The 18685-nt window shown below is 39.1% G+C and overlaps 1 protein-coding gene across 1 annotated transcript in view; it reads left to right on the top strand.

The window, feature by feature from the left end:
* The window catches only part of rad18 (RAD18 E3 ubiquitin protein ligase), a 28989-nt gene extending 10675 nt beyond the window's left edge, over positions 1-18314 (top strand). Inside the window, exons 8-13 of the mRNA XM_044022983.1 lie at positions 6-76; positions 216-276; positions 7796-7927; positions 8626-8752; positions 13709-13753; positions 18051-18314. Of these exons, the coding sequence (XP_043878918.1) occupies positions 6-76; positions 216-276; positions 7796-7927; positions 8626-8752; positions 13709-13753; positions 18051-18150 (536 nt within the window). The 3' untranslated portion in view covers positions 18151-18314. The remainder of the gene's footprint in view (positions 1-5; positions 77-215; positions 277-7795; positions 7928-8625; positions 8753-13708; positions 13754-18050) is intronic.
* The last annotated feature ends 371 nt before the right edge of the window (positions 18315-18685 follow it).

The following is an 18685-nucleotide window of genomic DNA, read 5'->3' as shown; positions in this document are numbered from 1 at the left end:
AACAGCTGAAGATATTGCCAAAGAGGTGGAGGCCAATGAGAAGAGCAGGAACCAGCTACAAGGGAAAGCCAAACCTGTAAGTACTAACTTTATTTATTTTATTAACCATGACATTGTTTTGTTACTGCGTTTTGTTACAGTAGATAAATTGGATTTAGTTGAGAAATATTATTGTAATATACAGTCATTTCTTATTTCATTCAAACTTCTTGCAGGTCATGGTTTTCACTAAGAAGCAGACGGAAAAGGAAATTGAGGAGATTCATTCAAATTATAGTAAGTGATTTTTGTTTTAGGGATGTTTTCACTACACTCTTTCTCCCACACACACACACACACACAGTGTAGTTACCTTATGTATTTGATGTTTACACTGACTTTTGCTGTAGGATGAGATTGTGTCCTCAACAATAGTTATTTAAAACTAGCAACGATATCCTGCCATATATTTATGCCATGACATGATGGCTGTCATATAGTTTATGGGCTAAAGTTTTGTTACAGCCTGCAGTTCAATAATTCTCCACAGAGAAGAAGAATTTTCTGATTGAACACAGTAAAAATGTGTTGAATCATAAAATAAAGTGCATGTGTGCGTGCGTGCGTGCGAATTAAATACAATAAATAAATACACTTAGATGGATTTCACTCCTTGCGGCAGGATTGTGCTTTTCCTTCTCGAAGTATTTACGTTTAGAACGTTTTACGTTTTTTTTTTTTTATAAAAAAAGTCGCTCAATATGCTCACACAAAAAACGTCGCGAAACACAAACAAACGGTCATTATTTCCCTTTCTTTCCCCGTCTCGGTTCATTCTATTTCTGTTAGTATGTCTGGAATGTGTTACTGTCCAACTTCCACTCTTGGCATATTTACTACAGCCGACAGGAGACATTTCCTGAAACGACGCAGTGTTTATGGGGAAATGGCAAAGAAAAAGATTACGTTTACGCTTCGTGCCGTTTCCGTCTGGACGTGGCCGCGATCTCTCCCTCCTGTCTATCGCTCATCTTCGTGGCGGTGTGTGAGGGACAGCATGTGAAGAGCAGAGCAAGGAGCCAGTTTAGAGATGCTTTTCTGAAAGGAGAAAAGTAACCGACTATCGCACATGTGCACACCGCGATGACGATGCTCAAACGATACATCGTGCAGCCCTAGTTCTTCTACATTTGTCTTTGTGCTGTGCACTTAATCCTCTGGTCCTTATTACCTTGCTGTGTCCAACACGCACGTTTTGTAGTTTAAGAAAAATGTCAACTGTGTGTTGAAGAACAGTTCAGAAGATGCATTAAAAGGCATCAGCCTGAGAGAGAAACACAAAATGGCTGTTTTGAGAGATAAACCATTTCGCTCCAAAACTAACAATTTTTTTTGCACTCAAGTTGAATTGACCACTTTTGGAACTCCAGAAATGGTTTGTAAATGTTACTTTCTCTCTTTATGGCACCACATATTGGACAGCACCAAAGAAAGGCAAACCAGTATAAACCAAAGTCATAGTAATGATCTTTCTCAGTTTGGTTTAAAGATTTAAGCTTTTATTTTTGTTATACTATAACCTAGTCCTCCATTATTATTTTAAGGTGCTTTCCAAAAACTTGCACTCATGATTCAAAGACAGGAATTTAAGAGTGGATCTTATTATGATGTCTGTTTTACCACGACACTGTTTCTACATTTCTTTGAGATGAGAAATCCCACGTATGCTTTGAAATACTAAGGAAAATCTCAGCTCGATAAGCATTTTCTTTCTCAGTCAAATAATTTACTTGACATAAAAATCCCCTCTGATAATCTATAGATCAATGCAGGTTCCAAGCTTCCTGTCTCAAAAAGAATTACAAAAGAAATTTGGTACACTTTGGGCATCTTAATGGCAACCTGTGATAATAACTTTCCAAGGCAAACCATGGCCTTCCAGGCAAATCACTGGATTTATGTTCGGCACTTCTATGCACTTAGTTCATTAGGAAAGTCCACTCGTAGAGACCCGGGTCCGGCTCGAGCGGTAATCCATCACACAGACTGCATGATGTTATTTTCTCAGTGCTGATTAATAGTTGCTTTCCAGTGTAGTAAAGGAGTAGAGGAGGTTCTGGAAAACGAAATAGGCAATAGTAACACCAACCATATGCTTTTTTTTTTGTCTCCAACACCGTTATGATTTGCATATTCATTGAGGTTATGGTTCTTCAAAACCGTAACCTCAATCCCAACACATCCCAACCTGGAAGCCCCTCATTAGGAGCTTGCCTCATATTCCTGCCAGAGCATATTAAACATGAGCAGAACTGCTGCATCGTCAGTGAGCCATTTAGTAGCAAGAGGTTGAAATGAATGTTGAAAACGGGTGACGGTTTTATTCCTCGGTGTAAGTGATACCAAGGGCTTTTCTGCTATGACGTCTAGAGTCAGTTGGCTACTTAAGTTTGTGAGATTTTTTATTTTTTTTTTCCACTCGTAGATCTGCAGATGCACAGAAATCTGGACTGGATCTGTGTTTGAGCAAGAGCAGCAGCATTAGGGTAAAATTATGGAAAGTCATGTTGACAGGGGTTGAACAAGATGAAAAATCCTGTTTGAAATGACTATTTTGGAGCAGCTAACTTTAAAAGGTGGCTGGAAAAAAAATGGATGTGACTCCCCAGAGGAGTGATCTATAAATAGCTGCACTGCTGTGATAACCTCTTGATTTATCGGGAGAAGGATGTGGATGACTCACTTTGTCACTATGGGGAATGGAGAATGAGCAGACAGGAAGGTGAAAATGACTCACTGGCTTTTGCATGTGGCTCTTTTGCATATGGTCACAGTTTAGCTATAAGGACAATCCTGGACAATCCTTTTGTGAGACCAACTGTTGCCATTGAAGAGCAGACTGTCGTAGATCATTTGCAATCCAGCTGGAATGCTAATTTAGCTCTGGTAGTGCTTCTGGTAATTAGTGATCTTTGATTTAAGAGGGTCATTAATGTTTGATTAATAAGGATTCCGGCTCGTCACAGCCATCAGCTGTCATACGTCACTCTATCTCTCCTACAGTATATGTCATGGTTTCATTTCTCTCACCTACTGTAATGTGCAAACGTCGAGGCCACCCTTAGATTTGTTGTTTCTCACTCACTTTATTTCAACATATCCAAAAAATAAGAATAACATGTATGTAATTTAAACCCTTAGTGCTCACACGGCACAGATCTGTGCTGGAGGTGCACCTGTGGGAATAATACACAACTCATGATATGGACATGCTGGGGTGTGTGTTTATAGGTCACACAGTTATTCTTTCCATCTTCTTATGTGTTGATGAGTTATGATTCATTTTATATCGCATTTTTAGTTGTGATATAAAGTAGCGCTAATTTTGCCAAAGTCACAAAATAGAGCGTTTTTCTTTTTGTTCATAAAAACAAGCCAAGTGAACTTTGAACTGTGACGTACTTCCAAATTTCACAAATTCAATTCTGAATTTAAACATTTTTAGTAGCTTTTGCTCAGGTGTGTTTATATAGGTGGTGAAAATTTTTGTTTTTCATCAGATTGCCTAGACACTCTATATTGCAGATTCTTATGCCCTCTGTACAGTATGTACTGTATGTTTAAACATAGTAATGGAAAAAAGCAGCTGAAATGCTCTGTGTTCCAAGGATTAAAAATAACAAATTTTTCAGGAAAATAACTGTTTGCACAGGTTAAAGTGTCAAGTATTTCGTGTGACCTACCCTTATACTTAACACAACAATAGCACGTTCCTGGCTCTTAAAACTGGAGCGGAACCTTGATTTATATTATTGTCAAAATCTGTGTTTGTTGTTACCAAATATCTGCTGTGAAAATGGCCTATGACGCCATGTTTATTCAAGACATGCTTGAGCATTACATACACATGTTGTACACAGTTTGCCATTATATCGTCTAAGACCAGGTTTAAGTCACACTATTCCAATTCAAATGTCACTGATCACAGAATTTGACAGACGTGAAATCAACACAGCCGGTGCTGCTCTGGGATTTTCTGGGACGACAAAGGCTGTACAAACAAACTGTTTTTCAGACACCTGTGTTAGTGCCTTTTTCTCCTTTATTTAATGAAACATTATAATGGATCTTTTTTTTTTAACATAATATTTATTTTGGCTCATAACTCAATGTGAGTGTGCGTGATAGTGCTGCCACCTCCCCTGTCTGTCATTTATCTTTTACTGAAGATATTAAGTTGTACAAATGTGACGTAATATACAGGCTATATTCAGCATCAACAATAATAATGAATTATTGTTTTTTTTAACCATAAAATAAAGAGAGAAATTAATATTTTATTTACATTACAACTTAAAAGCAACGTTTAGGCGACACAAGGTCTTAAAAAAACACACAATCCTGGGCCAATAGCACAACCAAGCTGGAGTAAACTAATATGTTTTTGCCTCTATCAGTAATATCATTTTTCTGAACATGTACCTGAGTTACAGCAATGGTGACATGAACATTAATTTTACATCCATTAAATCTTAATGGAGAATAATGAACAGCTATTCAGCCTGTTGCCCATTACATATTTTTGCTCAAGCAAATTTGCATGTCCACAGGGTCCGGCTGAAAGTTGGAGTGCACTCTATTTACAATAATTGCAGCTGTTGAAAGCATTCTCAAACGGCACAGACTGTGAGCTCTATCAGGGATGGTTGTGAAGGGGCATTTCTCCTTTGCGGTACTGATTAAGTTCAGTAGTGGTGTTTGTTGTTATCGTGTCGTAATCTTCACCAAAGAGAAGCGTCGTGGCAGAATCGGTATCACTTTTTTTTTGCCTTCCCCCCCCCAGTTTCATCTCGATTCATCTGCAGCAACCTCACCAGTTCACTCAGAGCTGCACAAAAGGAGATCACACACCTTTGCCTGCATAGCAAGTTTATCTTTTGAATCTCAGGTGTTTTTTTAGCCTTGGATCCAGCAGGGATTTGACGTATGCCACCCTGTCAGCAGGTGCAAGCCGCCACTCCAATGACGCAGACATGGTATGCTTGAACTGAGGCACCTAAGCAGACTCTCTTTCTAAGTTTCTTTGAGATGTTTTGACAGATGAGTTTCTGTAACCGGGTAAACCAAAGTATCCTTCTTATATTCTCTACATGATGCTGTGGTGGCACATTTCGGTGAGTGGAGCACAGGAATGAGCTCCCTTATAATGCTCCAGCTATCATCAATCATGTCCAGGGTGCAGCGCCTGATAGTTTAGTTAAAGCTCTGTCTGATAGAACTGCACATATCCCCAATCTTTGCTCAAGTGGTTGCTGGAACAAGTTCTGAAGTTGTTGCCTCTTTTTCAGGGTTTGTGTCGCACTCATGCTGTAATGAAAGTGCAAAACCATACGACGGGCAGATGCAACCGCATGGTTAGTGTTTTGAAGCTTATAAATCAAAGCTGAGAGTCCCATTCCAGTGCGGGTCAGTGTGAGATGACACCGTTATTGCTAGCGTTATCGTTTACGCGAGCCATAACTTCTCCATTAAATCCCCCAGTCTTGTGTGGAAAGCTTGTGAGCTGTGTTTTTAGCACCGTGTCTTTGCTTTTTGTCCTCATAACATTGCTCTGTATTTCCCAGTTATGTTTGTAATGACAGTCCATGAATTTGTGGAGACAGTTTATCCAACTTCCACCAACTGTGTGTGCGCATCTCACCTGTATTATCATTACACGGTTTTAGCGTGTTTTGCCTCACCTGGATGGTTAAGTTGCGTTTCCACTAGCATAATACCTGGGACCAGGTACTTGTTTTAGTACCTGCTCTAGTGAGGTTCCAAGCGAGCTGAGGCGTGACGTCTGCGTGACGTCTCCAGACTGCCGGTCACTGGTCAGAGTACCGTCATAGGAAGAGACGTCCGACACAAGAATCAAGCCGAGCTGGAGATCAGATAAAAAAGACTTAACAATCCTATACACGTGGGTTAATCTCCAACAATTACCAGGGAAATGTACATACAGTGGCATCACAAACCCTCCTGTGACAGACTGTGACTGTGTCAGTCTGTGCTCCGGTCATGGAGGGAGTACTGAACAAATATTTTTAATGATTAATGATTCAGTTACGCTGAAAACAACCGCTGAACAAGTCACTAGTCACTCGTTTGTGTGTGTGTCGCAGCTATGCAGCGTTGACTCCGCCCACATTGAGTCGGTACTATTTTGTAGTGGAAACAACTAAACCGTGCCATGACGATCTGGGACCATAGGTGGAAAAGGGGCTTTTGTTTTTCCTTGACGAGTGGTGTCTCTGTGTCCCTGGCGAACTGTCCAGGGTGTACGCCGCCTATCGCCCTACGTCAGCCTGGATTCGCACCAGCGGCCCTCGTTGACCTTCATGTGCAGGATAAAGCGGCAGAAGATGAAAAGAATGAAAGACACCACAAATTCTGGCTTAACAATTGCCCTTCAGCTCCTAAAACCATCGCCTTCAATGAAGCAGATGAGAAACATGTCTGCAGCTATCCTCTTTGAGATTAGGGTCTTGTTTGCTCTGCATGTCTCTCATCAAACTTGACTCACCTGGTGACAAAGCTAGCTATTGATTACTGCTCCGATGGCGATGGGCCTCCTCTCTGCGGGGTGCTTAGCTCTCAAATGGCTGTTCGATGTTGAAGTTAACTTGTGATATGATGCCTCGACTGGCAGAGTTTGCAGCGCACCTGCTCGTCACTCGTCTTAATGTTCCACACGCAAGTTTTGGACAGCTGGGTTGTCTGCGTGGTTCTCCCCTGGATTTGTTATTCTTAAAATTTACTGTTCCCTGTCTATAATTTAAATTTACACTTTCTTTTAATGCTGGAGATGGTTTTGGGTATAAATTATTTTCAGACAAGTGGTTCTAAATATTCAGAACCACTTGAAAACCAGGTCACATTCAAACTCACTCAACCCTTTTTTTTCAATGCTTGGTATGAATCTTCAGTAGATCATCTTGACCATGTCTGCATTCTAAAATGCATTTATATTCTTTTTATATTTATAGTCTGCAGTAGCGAGAGTGAAAAGCTGAATTTTAACACCCGCTTATTGTCTGTGTCACAAGTATTGTTGCAGTGGTAAAAATAAACAAACAAAGTTAATCTAAGTGGATTGCAGACCTTTTTCTCATGCTCATGTTAGAATAGCGGAAAAAGTGAATCATATAAAAGAAACATCACTCATTTTCTTACCAGAAATTGAAATTAATTTTGTTGTTTTCATTTCGTAACCAGCAGCCACAAAATCTGTATACGTTGTTTTCCCCTGTACTTTAATTTTTTAAGTAAATTCAGATCACCTAAAAAGGTTTCAGCTAATGTAGTAATGTAGTTTCAAATCACTCTCTCTGAACTGCTCGTGGTAATTAAATCATACTTAATTGCTTTTTACATATTTCTCCCCCCCCTCTCAGTTCTGTCACCATTCTCCAATCAAAAATCATACATGTGGAGATGCTCTGTAATTCTAATTCTGGACTTGGTGGCATTTCACATAAGATACTGAGGCTCATGAATAAAAATGATGTCTGCTCACCTTTTCTATGTTAGGACAAACTAATTTCCAAGTGAAAACACATGTCTGATTTGCTTCACGTGTTATTGTTTTTGATGTTTTTGTGTCACAAAAGGAAAACTAGTTTTGTATTTGCAGTGGCTATGAGATGTAGATTTACATAAAGGTGATTGACGAGTTAATCATTCAGATGCTGTTGCATACTGTTATGGCATCCTGGGCGTTCGATCACCATCCCTTTTTTTTTTTTTAACCCATACTATGCTACTTTGTCCACAGGGAAGCAGCACAGCAACGACTTTTCCCGCCTCATTGCCCAGGTCCGGGGTCGCCTAGAAACCACCAGGCAGCTGCGGATCAAAAAGGAAGTCATTGTGAAGGAAGAAGATGTAGAAAAGACACTCTCTGCAGGTACTTGAACACTCATTACCTTTCTTGGGAATAAAATCTACTCAAGCCACAGGACATATCTTAGTCTCCTTAGAGCACTGTTACAAAAGTTACCTGTTACTAGCTGTAACCAGCTGTGACACGTTCACCTTGTGCCATTTTACAAAACAGTGTTCCCCGTCGTTAAAGTATCACAAAGTAAATGCTCTGAGAAAAATGACATTTGCTCAACAGAGCTTTTGCAACCACCTGCTGGTTTGTATGTGTGGTAGGGAGACTTTTTTTATTTCATTCTTTAAATGAATAACACAACGATTGGTGCAGTCCAGCAATGTGTGCATCAGACTGGAGTGGAAAAGGATATGCCAATACATGTTGTGGATGAATGACGTGTTGGGAAGTGAGCGATTTGAAAGCAAATGAGATGCAAAGGACGCGTATGAGAGAAAATGCAGAATCACAAATATGTGATATTTGTTTTTGAAAATGACTGACATATTTTTGTTATATTTCTTGTATTTAAACATGACTTATACTGACAAAATAAATACATTAAAGGGATAGAATGAGCTGAATGTGTTTAACATATGAAAATATATTAAACTGGGCTATTGGGCCTATTTTATTTTCTGCATCCACATTTTGACAGATCATTTCTCCACTGATTGATTCTCCGTGGGTGTCGTGACGTTATTATAATATATATTTTCATCCCCCAGATCAAGATTCAGGATCTAGGAGCTGCCTCCAGATGAAAGCAGAAGACACAGTCGGGGAAGAGGAGCAATCAGCGAGAGGAATTGAGTTGCCACCCAGTCCCACTAATAGTGACGTGTCCATCAGCAGGTGAGAGCTGGTTACGCCCTTGGTGACGTTGTCATATACTGTTTAAACAAAGGGTATGTTTTGTTGGTAATTAGAGTTGTACACAAAGCTGGCTGTAGATAAAAATACCTATTTCCTAATACCTAGTCCAAGTAGTTAGTTGTAATATCTTGTCACCAACAACAACTGCCACTACCTCTTTAGCTCCCGCTACACAAAGTTAGGTTAGATTCACTGAGATAAGGAGAAGTTGTGCGATGGTTCAGGAGCACGGATGTCGCCAGGTTGCCTGCTATAACCTTTGTTTTTCTACACTACAAATAAATGTTGTTTGCACAACAACATTTAAAGGAAAACACTTGGCAAACAGCACCACTCCCACTTCTGGGAGAACAATGCCCCTCCAAGTCTATGAAAAGATTTACAACCTGTTAACACGGTTGTTTACCTTTGTATAAGCAGGTAGGATGGCATTGTTGATAATTGTGAGTCCAAATGCACAGTTTCAGACCAAAGACGAGCATCTGATCGACCTGTGTGTTTTAGTTTGGTGAGCAGGTCACTCCCCAGTATGAATGCATCAGTGCATTGATGTTGTATAAACGCAAAGATTTACCAAGTACAATACAGCAGTATTATCACACATACATCATTTTATAGTATCTCATCTGGTATCATCTGATCTTTTTTGGTTTTACAGAGCACAATGCCAAAGATAGGCTTGTGTTGATTTACATCTTTTCATTTTCCAGTAAAGTATTACTTTTTCCAGGGAGCACTGCTGTTATTTTCATAAAATAAAAACCCTTACCAATTATATATGGTTATATATTTTGTAAAGTGCTGTGGTCTTGGTCTTGACCAAGTCTTGCCTTGCCCTGCCTTGAAATTTGTCTGGACTTGGTTTCTTTCAAAGTATTCCATCACATCCATTGTTACAAAGCAACAACAACCTGTGAGCTGTTGAAATGACTGGAGTTGCTGCAGTCTCACTGAATTGATGAAAAAGCAAAATAGACAATGGACAGTGGATTATCAGCACATCATTGCCCTCACTACTTCTTTGGAAAAACGTCCTATCTTTCACCAACTGATTCCGGAGCGTTGTCTAGGTGATGGGTTTAAAGTTCATTCTAGAGCAGACAAAGACCATTTCGAGACCATTTCTCATGTGGCCTGAGTATTAAAGGACACACATGCTCCAAACGCATAAAAAAAACAGCCTCTGATTTTACAGATATAAAATAACAGGTTTTCAAGCTACTGTGTTGGTGTATTCGCTCTTGACAACTATATGGCCCAACACAGAAGTACAGTAAATTGTAATAAAGGTAATTATACAAATATAGTATGAATCACAACACATACAGAGACGGCCCATCAGTTCAATCTTGTTTGCAAAACTATTCTAACAATACCAATCCTTAAAATCTTGTCCTTAAAATGTCCATCATGTAGCAGATATCAGTGACACTAACCACACGGTTGGTGTAGTGGTTAGCACTGGTGCCTTTGCAGCAAGAAGGCCTGGGTTCATGACCCCATCAGAACATGGACTGGCAACCTGTCCATGGTGTACTCTGTCACCCTATGACAGCTGGAATTGGCACCAGTGGCCCCCTGACCCTCGTGTGCACCGAAAAACCAGCAGGGAACGCTATAAATATCCATACACTTACTACTGCTTTATCCTCCAATGAGGGTCGTGGGGGAAACTGTGCCAATCTCAGCTGATATAAGGCGATGGGGACTGGACTATTCGCCAGTCCATCACAGGGCCACATAGAGACAACCATCCACTCTCTTATTCACACCTACAGTCAATTTAGAGTGTTCAATCCCCAAATCTACATGTCTTTGGACTGTTGGAAGAAGCGGGAGAACCAAGACCCACAAGGAGAACATGTAAACTTAATGCTGAAAGGCCCTTGTTCCAACCAGGGCACAAAGCTGGGTCTTTTTGCTGCGAAGAACCGTAACCCTTGCAAAGGCTAGAGTGCTAACCACTACACCAACAGTGTGGCCACATACATAATCAAATATCATAACCCAATCCTTTAGTAGACAAAAATAAGTGTATTTAAGTCATATATTACCATAAAGCAAGTTTTAGAAGTCCGTACACACACAGAAACGTTTTTTCTAAGTTTTTTCTTAGTTTTTAATATAATTATGAAAAAAAAAACAAAAAAAAACACATGCCCTGTAAACAAACCCTTGCAGCCACAGCAGCCCCTGAGACTCATATACCAACCAATATTACAGAAGTATTTACAGGAATCAGGCAACCTATTTCTTTTTTGTTTTGTTTGTTTTTTAAAAGTTGAATGAAAGCCTGCAGAGTGGCTGTAGAGACTTTCCGCCCTTTGTACTTGTGTAATCTATAGGTGGGTGGATAAAAATAAAATGTTGTACTACAGCGGTGTCAGCCATCGCCAGTTAATGTGGAATGTAGTTGCCCACGGCACAGTGCAGCTGTGGCACAAAGAAAACACTCATGAATGTGGCAGCGGGATGTGAAATGAAACAAATGCTGTTTTAACAACTCAAACTCCCCCTTTGGACACACGGTGGCTGGTAAATAAACACATGAAATATTAAAACACAGTTGTCACACATCTTTATATGAGAAGTTGGACTTAAAATTATGTTAATTTTATAGTGTGAAATAAATACTTAAATGTTTGTATAGTGTTTATTAATACTAAATAGTGGGACTTAAGTTAAATGTTACCATACATCTAAAAGTTAAGTGTTTTATAGTTGTTCTAATCTATAACTGGGAACAAAATCCAGTAAATTAGAGCCAACAACCATGACTATTTTACAGGGTCCTGCTTCTGTTTGCCCTCCATACAACTTAAATCATGTTCAGAAACAATATTTCCCATGCAAAATTTGCATTGTGGCTCTGGCCAGAGATATTTTTATATACAAAGAGTACATGTTGTTGAGTATGAGTTCCATCGTTGGAAGCGGTCCCTCCATTTGTTGGATACCCACGCACACTCATGGGGGAGAAAAAGTGTATGACACAGTAAAGTTTAAAAGAAGACATAATCTAACACAAGTATCCAATGAGATATAATAAAGTGATGCCATTTTATATCCAAAATGTTCAAACACAATTTTCTTTAAAAATCTGCCAGGGTTCAACATAATATGTGACGTTTGTCATAAAAATAAATAAAAAAACACGATTAATGGTATATATATTTGTAGAGTAGTTTTCCTATATTATAATATAATAACGTATAATAATAATATAGTGTTAGCCTTGCTATTAATCATCAGTGAGAAAGAAGAAAGCTTTGGCACTAACTAGTTAACAACTCTGTTGTCTTTTGTTTTTAAAGTAGTATGAAATACACACTGTGCATTTAATTCATTAAATTATTTATTTATTCACATGTTTGTTTTTGCATTTATTTAGTATAACTAGTATAAGCTCTCACTTGCGATTGTGAATATCTGGCTTCTGGTTTTATAATAAATTAGATAATGATTGAAGATTTTCTCTGATCTTACAGATGCGTTGTGTGCTATTTTTATTTACTAGACACAGGATGCGACTAGTCACTTGTGGCTGAACCTTTAAGAGGGGAATCGTTTACCCAAGTCTTTATCTCTGATTTACAGTGATGACAAAGGTAAACCACCAGGAATTGTGGTTCAGAGAAACTTAAGATGCAAAAACAAACACACATAATTGGTGGTTGCTAGGTAGCAACAGCTAACCTGTGTTAACCATAGTAAGTACAGTAGTAACCAGAGCACAGAAGTGGTGCCAACAGAATGACCACAGCCACTGGCTTTTTTCAATTTGTTTAATCTGTATTCTAGTAGCTTTTTTTTGTTATCGTGCAACACGACTGGAGCATAAATGCACATTTTTGGAGCAGTTTTGCACAGAAGAGTGGGCAAATATTGCCACATCAAGATGTGCCACACTGATAGGCTCCTACCCAAAAAGACTGAGTGCTGTAATAAAAGCCAAAGGTGCTGCAACAAAGTATTAGTTGCAACCAGGTTATTTTAAGTTTTTTATTTTATATTTTTCCCCTTTAAAGGTTTCAGTTCGTTTTTCAATTGCATTGTACAGGTTATAGGTCACATTAAAGGTGGAAAAAGTTGTGAAATTATTTGTCTTGCTGCCATTTTTTTTACATCACGAAGACCTGGCATTTGAACAGGGGTGTGTAGACTTTTTATATCCACTGTATATATTTCTTATAGCTGGTGTACCGCAGAGCAGACCTCGAACACTTGACAGCACAAAAGTGAAAAATACAGCTGTTCTCATCTCATACTGTATATGTAGCCTGACTCCTAATGAAGTGTTCGCCTGAGGCAACCTCATGCAACCATAGCCTCCTGCTGAGTAGCAGAGACATGAGTAACCATTTTGGTATTGAATAGTGTGGAAAAACCAATATGCCTCCCCTTTGAAGTAACATATACACAGCCTCGTATGTGGCATGCCTCTGCCACTGACACCGTGGCTCTGTGTGATGTGCGATACAGTTAAAACACCTGCTATGTGTCCGTCTAAAATGTATCAAAGCATCGCAGTCTGTTCAGAAAAGTTGGAATTTATGGCAATTATTCGAGCAGATGTACTGCAATTATTTGGTGGGAAAAAAGCTAATAGTAAAGACTGTGGTTGCACTAGTTTCTCTGCCCTGTGGTGTTTTGTTTTTACCATGTGCATCACCCGTTGTCCCAAGTTAAAGTAAAGAGCGAGGATCAACACAAACAGTAATGATAACAGCTACGCTTAAGGCTGGACGATTGTGCATCGTAGGAAATGGCACATCTTGATCCGGGTCTTCCATTCTCACTCATGCCAGTTAGAGAAAAAAAAAGCTGTATGCGTTAAACTTGGGATTAAACTGATCTTTTGACCAGTGGGAATGGAGTTAAGTATAGATTGATCTTTTGTTACTTATCTATTTCTCCCCTTTTCTCCTGTAACAGTTCTATTTCTGACATCTTTGGTCCAGAGCCTGTCATAAAACACCAGTAAGTAAATCCTATTTGTTTGTTTGTTGTTGTGCTGCATGTCACAAAAAGCACTATACCCAAAAATGCATGTGTAACAAGACAGCGAATGCAATTTTTATTTTCTACAACTGGGAGTTGTTGCATATCTAAAACAAGCATTTTTGAGTGTTGTGTGAAAATAATCGTTATTAGACTAATAACAGTAATTGTTTGTTATAACAGGAAGTACTAAATCCAGATTGAGGTACACACACTTGTCGTGTCCACGAGCTACGCACTGGGAACACACAAGATTGTAATTAGCTTGCATTTACAAGGCTGCCCACACTGCGCCTCACACTCAGGGAAACATAGGACTCCACTTTATATCTGTAGTCATAATGTGCTCCACAGATGCCTCCTTGTACCGACTTTAGATGAGTCTGCATGTTTGAGTTACATTTCCAGGGCCATTTTATGCCACTGAGACACTGTGATCATATTCCACGGTTGGTTTAGCAGCCTATGTTTGAAGTTAAAGGACCATCGTGCTGTATCACGTTATGAATTCACAGTCTCTCTGAAATGTGACTTGATTCGTATGATGGGTCCAGAATATTAATATTTTTTATGATGAATTTCCCTTTATGGTATGAGTTTTCTTAATTGTCCTCTAGCAAGTTCTCATAATTGACTTCAAACGATGAAGTACAGCGCTGCTTATCGAGTTTAGCAAATGATGGACAGTTTCTCCTTGTGGTTTGTGTCTGTTGAGATTTTGGCAATTCAATAAAACAGTCACACACACAGGTCCTCACCCCCAGAACATTCAAATAAACAACTGCTCTTGCCCCAAGCTCATTCACTCATGAGCCACACAGTTGGACAGAATCCCTATAGTTACAATGCATTTCTGCTCTGGCTTCACCATGTGGAGAGGCGCTTACGGTTCCAGCTGTCTATTTTATCTCTTTTGATGGACAGTGCAGATAAAGAGTTGGCAAATGTAATTTTAAATCTATGACAGATTGTAGTTTTACGCTGCCTAAGCGTGTCAATCTGCAGTACGTTATTGCTTAATTAAAGTTTTATAGTTACACAAAAGGACAGTGCACGTACAGAAAGTTTATCTGTTGCAAAGTAAACCCACAGCATCTAACTGAATAAAGTTGTTCAGTGGGTGAAAGCCAAATGTGTCTCTGTAGCAGACAGACAAGGTTTCCCGTCATCCTTCAGCCTTTGTAAGACTCCAGCAAAGGCTACTGTTGATTGCCTTTGTTTTCCGGTCCGCACTCTGTGCAGATGACATCTTTGATATCTCCCAATCCTCCATCCCCATGTGGACTTGTGACTCACATTCCATTGCTGGAATTTTGTTTTTTTGTTCTGTCACACGCTGGAGGGTGATATACATCTGTGGTAGAATCGACAGAAGGTGTAAGTGGTTCCACATGGGAGACCTTGTGGTTTTAGGGCTCCCTTTTGGCTTCTTTGCCAGTATATTTCAGATATGTTACACATAACGTCTCCATGAAGGAGACTCCCATCTCCACGGAGGTTTGTGTCAGAGGTGCTTCGAGTAATAAGGCTGTAACTTAAGACTCCATGCTGAGCTGGGAAGCTGCAGGGATCACATGGTACTAAAGAATATTTGTGTGGCCATAGATAATCCATAAGGGCTTATTCAGAGACACTGAGCTCTCGGTCCAGATGTGTTCCTCTGAAAACAGGAAGGCTTTCTTTAGAAGAGGAGTGGGAAACACCAGAGGCTTCACAACATTGTTAAACATTGTTTAGGGCTGTGACCATTAGTCAACATTATTGACAATGTCAATTGTTAAGTTAAGGCAAGTTTATTTGTATAGCACTGTTCATACACAGAGTGACTCAAAGTGCTTTACAAAGGCATAGAACTACATTCAGAAAATCAAAATAAAAGCAAGCCATTCAAATTACATTTAAATCAATAATACAATTAAAGTAGTCATTAAAATCATGAGATAAAAGTGTGATTTGACCAAACAAAGTGCAGTTAAAAGACAAAATTCAAACAGAATTATATGGTCAATTTGTTGTCAGCGTATTTAAATCACCGCCTGTGGCTAACTATGTCCAATAAAGCTGTGTGGAGCAGTTCAGTTCAGTATGGTATAGTTCATGTTTTTTTATATTTCCGCCTTACTCTTCCCTTGTGGTACCAGAGTAAAATGGTACAGTACTGGCTCCACCCACAACAGTCAGCTGATTGTGTTGACAGAAAAACGTAACTATCTTTTGACCAGTGTTTCTTCAACACCCGCAGTCTATTCTCATACAGAGCTTGACTGTTTCCAAACTACCGTACTGTACTATACTGTAGAGCTGCAGCTAACTAGTCTGTCAAGTATTTTCTCGATTAATCAAGTTAATGTAATAATTAATCATTTGGTCCATAAAATGTCAGAAAATGTAGAAAAATGTTGATCAGTGTTTGTCAAACCTAGAAATCATTCAGTTTTAATGACTTCTTTGTTATATGGAGCAAAGAAGCGAATAAATTATTCACATTTAAGAAGCTGAAACTATCAGAATTCTTGTTTTAATAATAAAAAAATGGATGATGAAAATAGTTGACGATTCATTTAGTGATTGATTAATTATCGGTTATTGTGGTAATTGTTTCATCCCTACAAAACTGAACTGTAATGCAATACAGGTGTGATTGTGCTGGGGCCAGTGGGCCTATTGCTCCAGTTTACACCAACTGCATTCTGAACCAATGAAGAAGAATAAAAAAAATCAGGAAGTGTTACTAAAGCCTGATGTTTGTTATCCCGCTTGTTAAATGTCTACTTGCTAATAACTAATAATTTAGATTTAAGACACTGAGAGAAAAACTGTTATTCACAACAACTGATATCTCCCACTCTCTGTCGCTTCACCCAGACATCTGTGACTCACTGTTCTCATACCACAGAGAGGTTCTTGTTATGGTTGCCTTGTTTGAATGAACCTTTTGGGTAATGGACAAAAATTGGTGCTTGTGAGTAAACCATGACCACTCCAATTCATCCAGAGCGACTTGGAGGCACAGTTGTGATTTTTGGCCAGAGCAGATAAAGATGTGTGCTGATGTTAACACAATATACAAGATGGATAGTACGCTTTCGGCCTCCCGACAGCATGAGTGATGTTTTATTTGTGTAACTTAGTCTGTTGATCTGTATTTTTTGGAGATGTCTGAAGTTTGGGGTCGAAATGATAATGGCAGGATAATAAAAAAGTGTGAATGCACTCAAGATAAACACCTTCCCTACTCTATTTGGTTGATTGCTGTCTGCAGAATTTATGTTATCACTGTTTCAATGGCTCTCGCAGGCCGATATGCATCTGAGTATTGATTTCTGTGTTTTCCACTTGACATTATAACGCATGTGCATGTAGATGTGTTTTGTGGAGAGAAGAAAAGAGAATGAGATTCCTGTAAGACGCCTTCAACTGTAAATCAATTACAATAACACAGAGTGTTTATGTCTTTGAGACGGCCTTCTGATGCTTACTGCTCATGCTCATTACAAGAGTGTGCATCGTGATCAGTGTATCATCTGTTTCTCCTAAGTTTGTGGTTTCGATATATTGATTGTATAATCCAAGCACCTGGTACAGATTTACAGAGCACAGCGAAATCTCATACATGCTGCACCTGCTCAGATTAGACTTTGCTTCAAAATATTGGATAAATATTTTAAAACAACACCTTTCACGAAGCAAACAACACTTTCAAAGAAGCAAAAAACATTGATTAAATCATTCAAAAATGTATTTTGTTTGAAAATACATGTGTTCTTTGAGCTCCCTCACTTGTTCTTTGAGCTCCCTCACTTGTTCTTTGCGCTCCCTCATTTGCCTCTCACTTGTTCTTTGCTCCCTCAGCTCACTCCCTCACTTGTTTTTGAGCTCCCTCACTTTGAGACTCACTTGCCTTTGAGTGCTCACTTGTGCTCCCTCACTTGTCCTTTGAGCTCCCTCACTTGTTCTTTGCGCTCCCTCACTTGTTCTTTGAGCTCCCTCACTTGTTCTTTGCAAGTCTATTTTTTTAAACAATAAAATATAACATTTTGGAATGAGTTAAATCGATATTTTATTGCTTCTTAAATCGTGAAAAGTGTTGTTTGAAAATATTGACACAAATCTATTTCCATATAAATACTAAAACTTTCCTGTTACCATGCATTTGCTTTAGCAGCTTGTTCACAGAAAAGTTGTAAGTTGTAAGAGGCCATTTTTGTTGTTGTTACTTCTCTCTATTTACAGAACACTAAAACAAATCTAAAGAAAACCCACATTTTTTTCACAGAGACACAGCGAGTACCTCGGCCCAAAACCGAAAGTCCAGCTTCAGAGGAGATAACTCGGGTTCATCGCCCGTTCGGGGAAAACGACGGCGTAAAACATAGCAGAGCTGCGCTGATCTGAGGCAGGAAAGACGGAGACCCAACTTCATACTAATACACTCAAGATTAGAGGGAAACTATTCTGAATTTATTTGTAATTTTTCTTTTCATTTTCAATGTTCACGGTGAGTTTGTTATGAATAAATTTTGAGTATTTTATCAGGTTACACTGTGTGGTACAGAGTTATGTTTAAATAATTAGAAAGTAGTATCCAGTTTCTAGTTTTAGTCCACATTTTTAAAAATCACTGATTGTTTGCTACTCGAACACTTTCGTCTTGGTCAGCTTGGACTGTGAATAAGACACGTCTTTTCTCTCTCATTAGCAATTCTAACGCATCCAATTTATCGCAGCTCCCACAAAGAACAACCTGGATGAAATTAATTCAATGAATCCAGACCTTGTGCAAAGTCAGAGTCACCACTACACGACTGTGTGATCACTTCAGAATGACAAGTGGTGTTGATGTATATGTGTATAGGATCACTTTTGGGAGCTGACCTTGATTGAAAACAGAGCTCGCCTGAAGTCAGAGAC

This window comes from Solea senegalensis, linkage group LG4 (genome assembly GCF_019176455.1).
Source record: "Solea senegalensis isolate Sse05_10M linkage group LG4, IFAPA_SoseM_1, whole genome shotgun sequence".
In the NCBI taxonomy this organism is placed as follows: Eukaryota; Metazoa; Chordata; class Actinopteri; order Pleuronectiformes; family Soleidae; genus Solea; species Solea senegalensis.
Note: the sequence above shows the minus strand (reverse complement) of the source record. Positions and strands in the feature narration are given on the sequence as shown.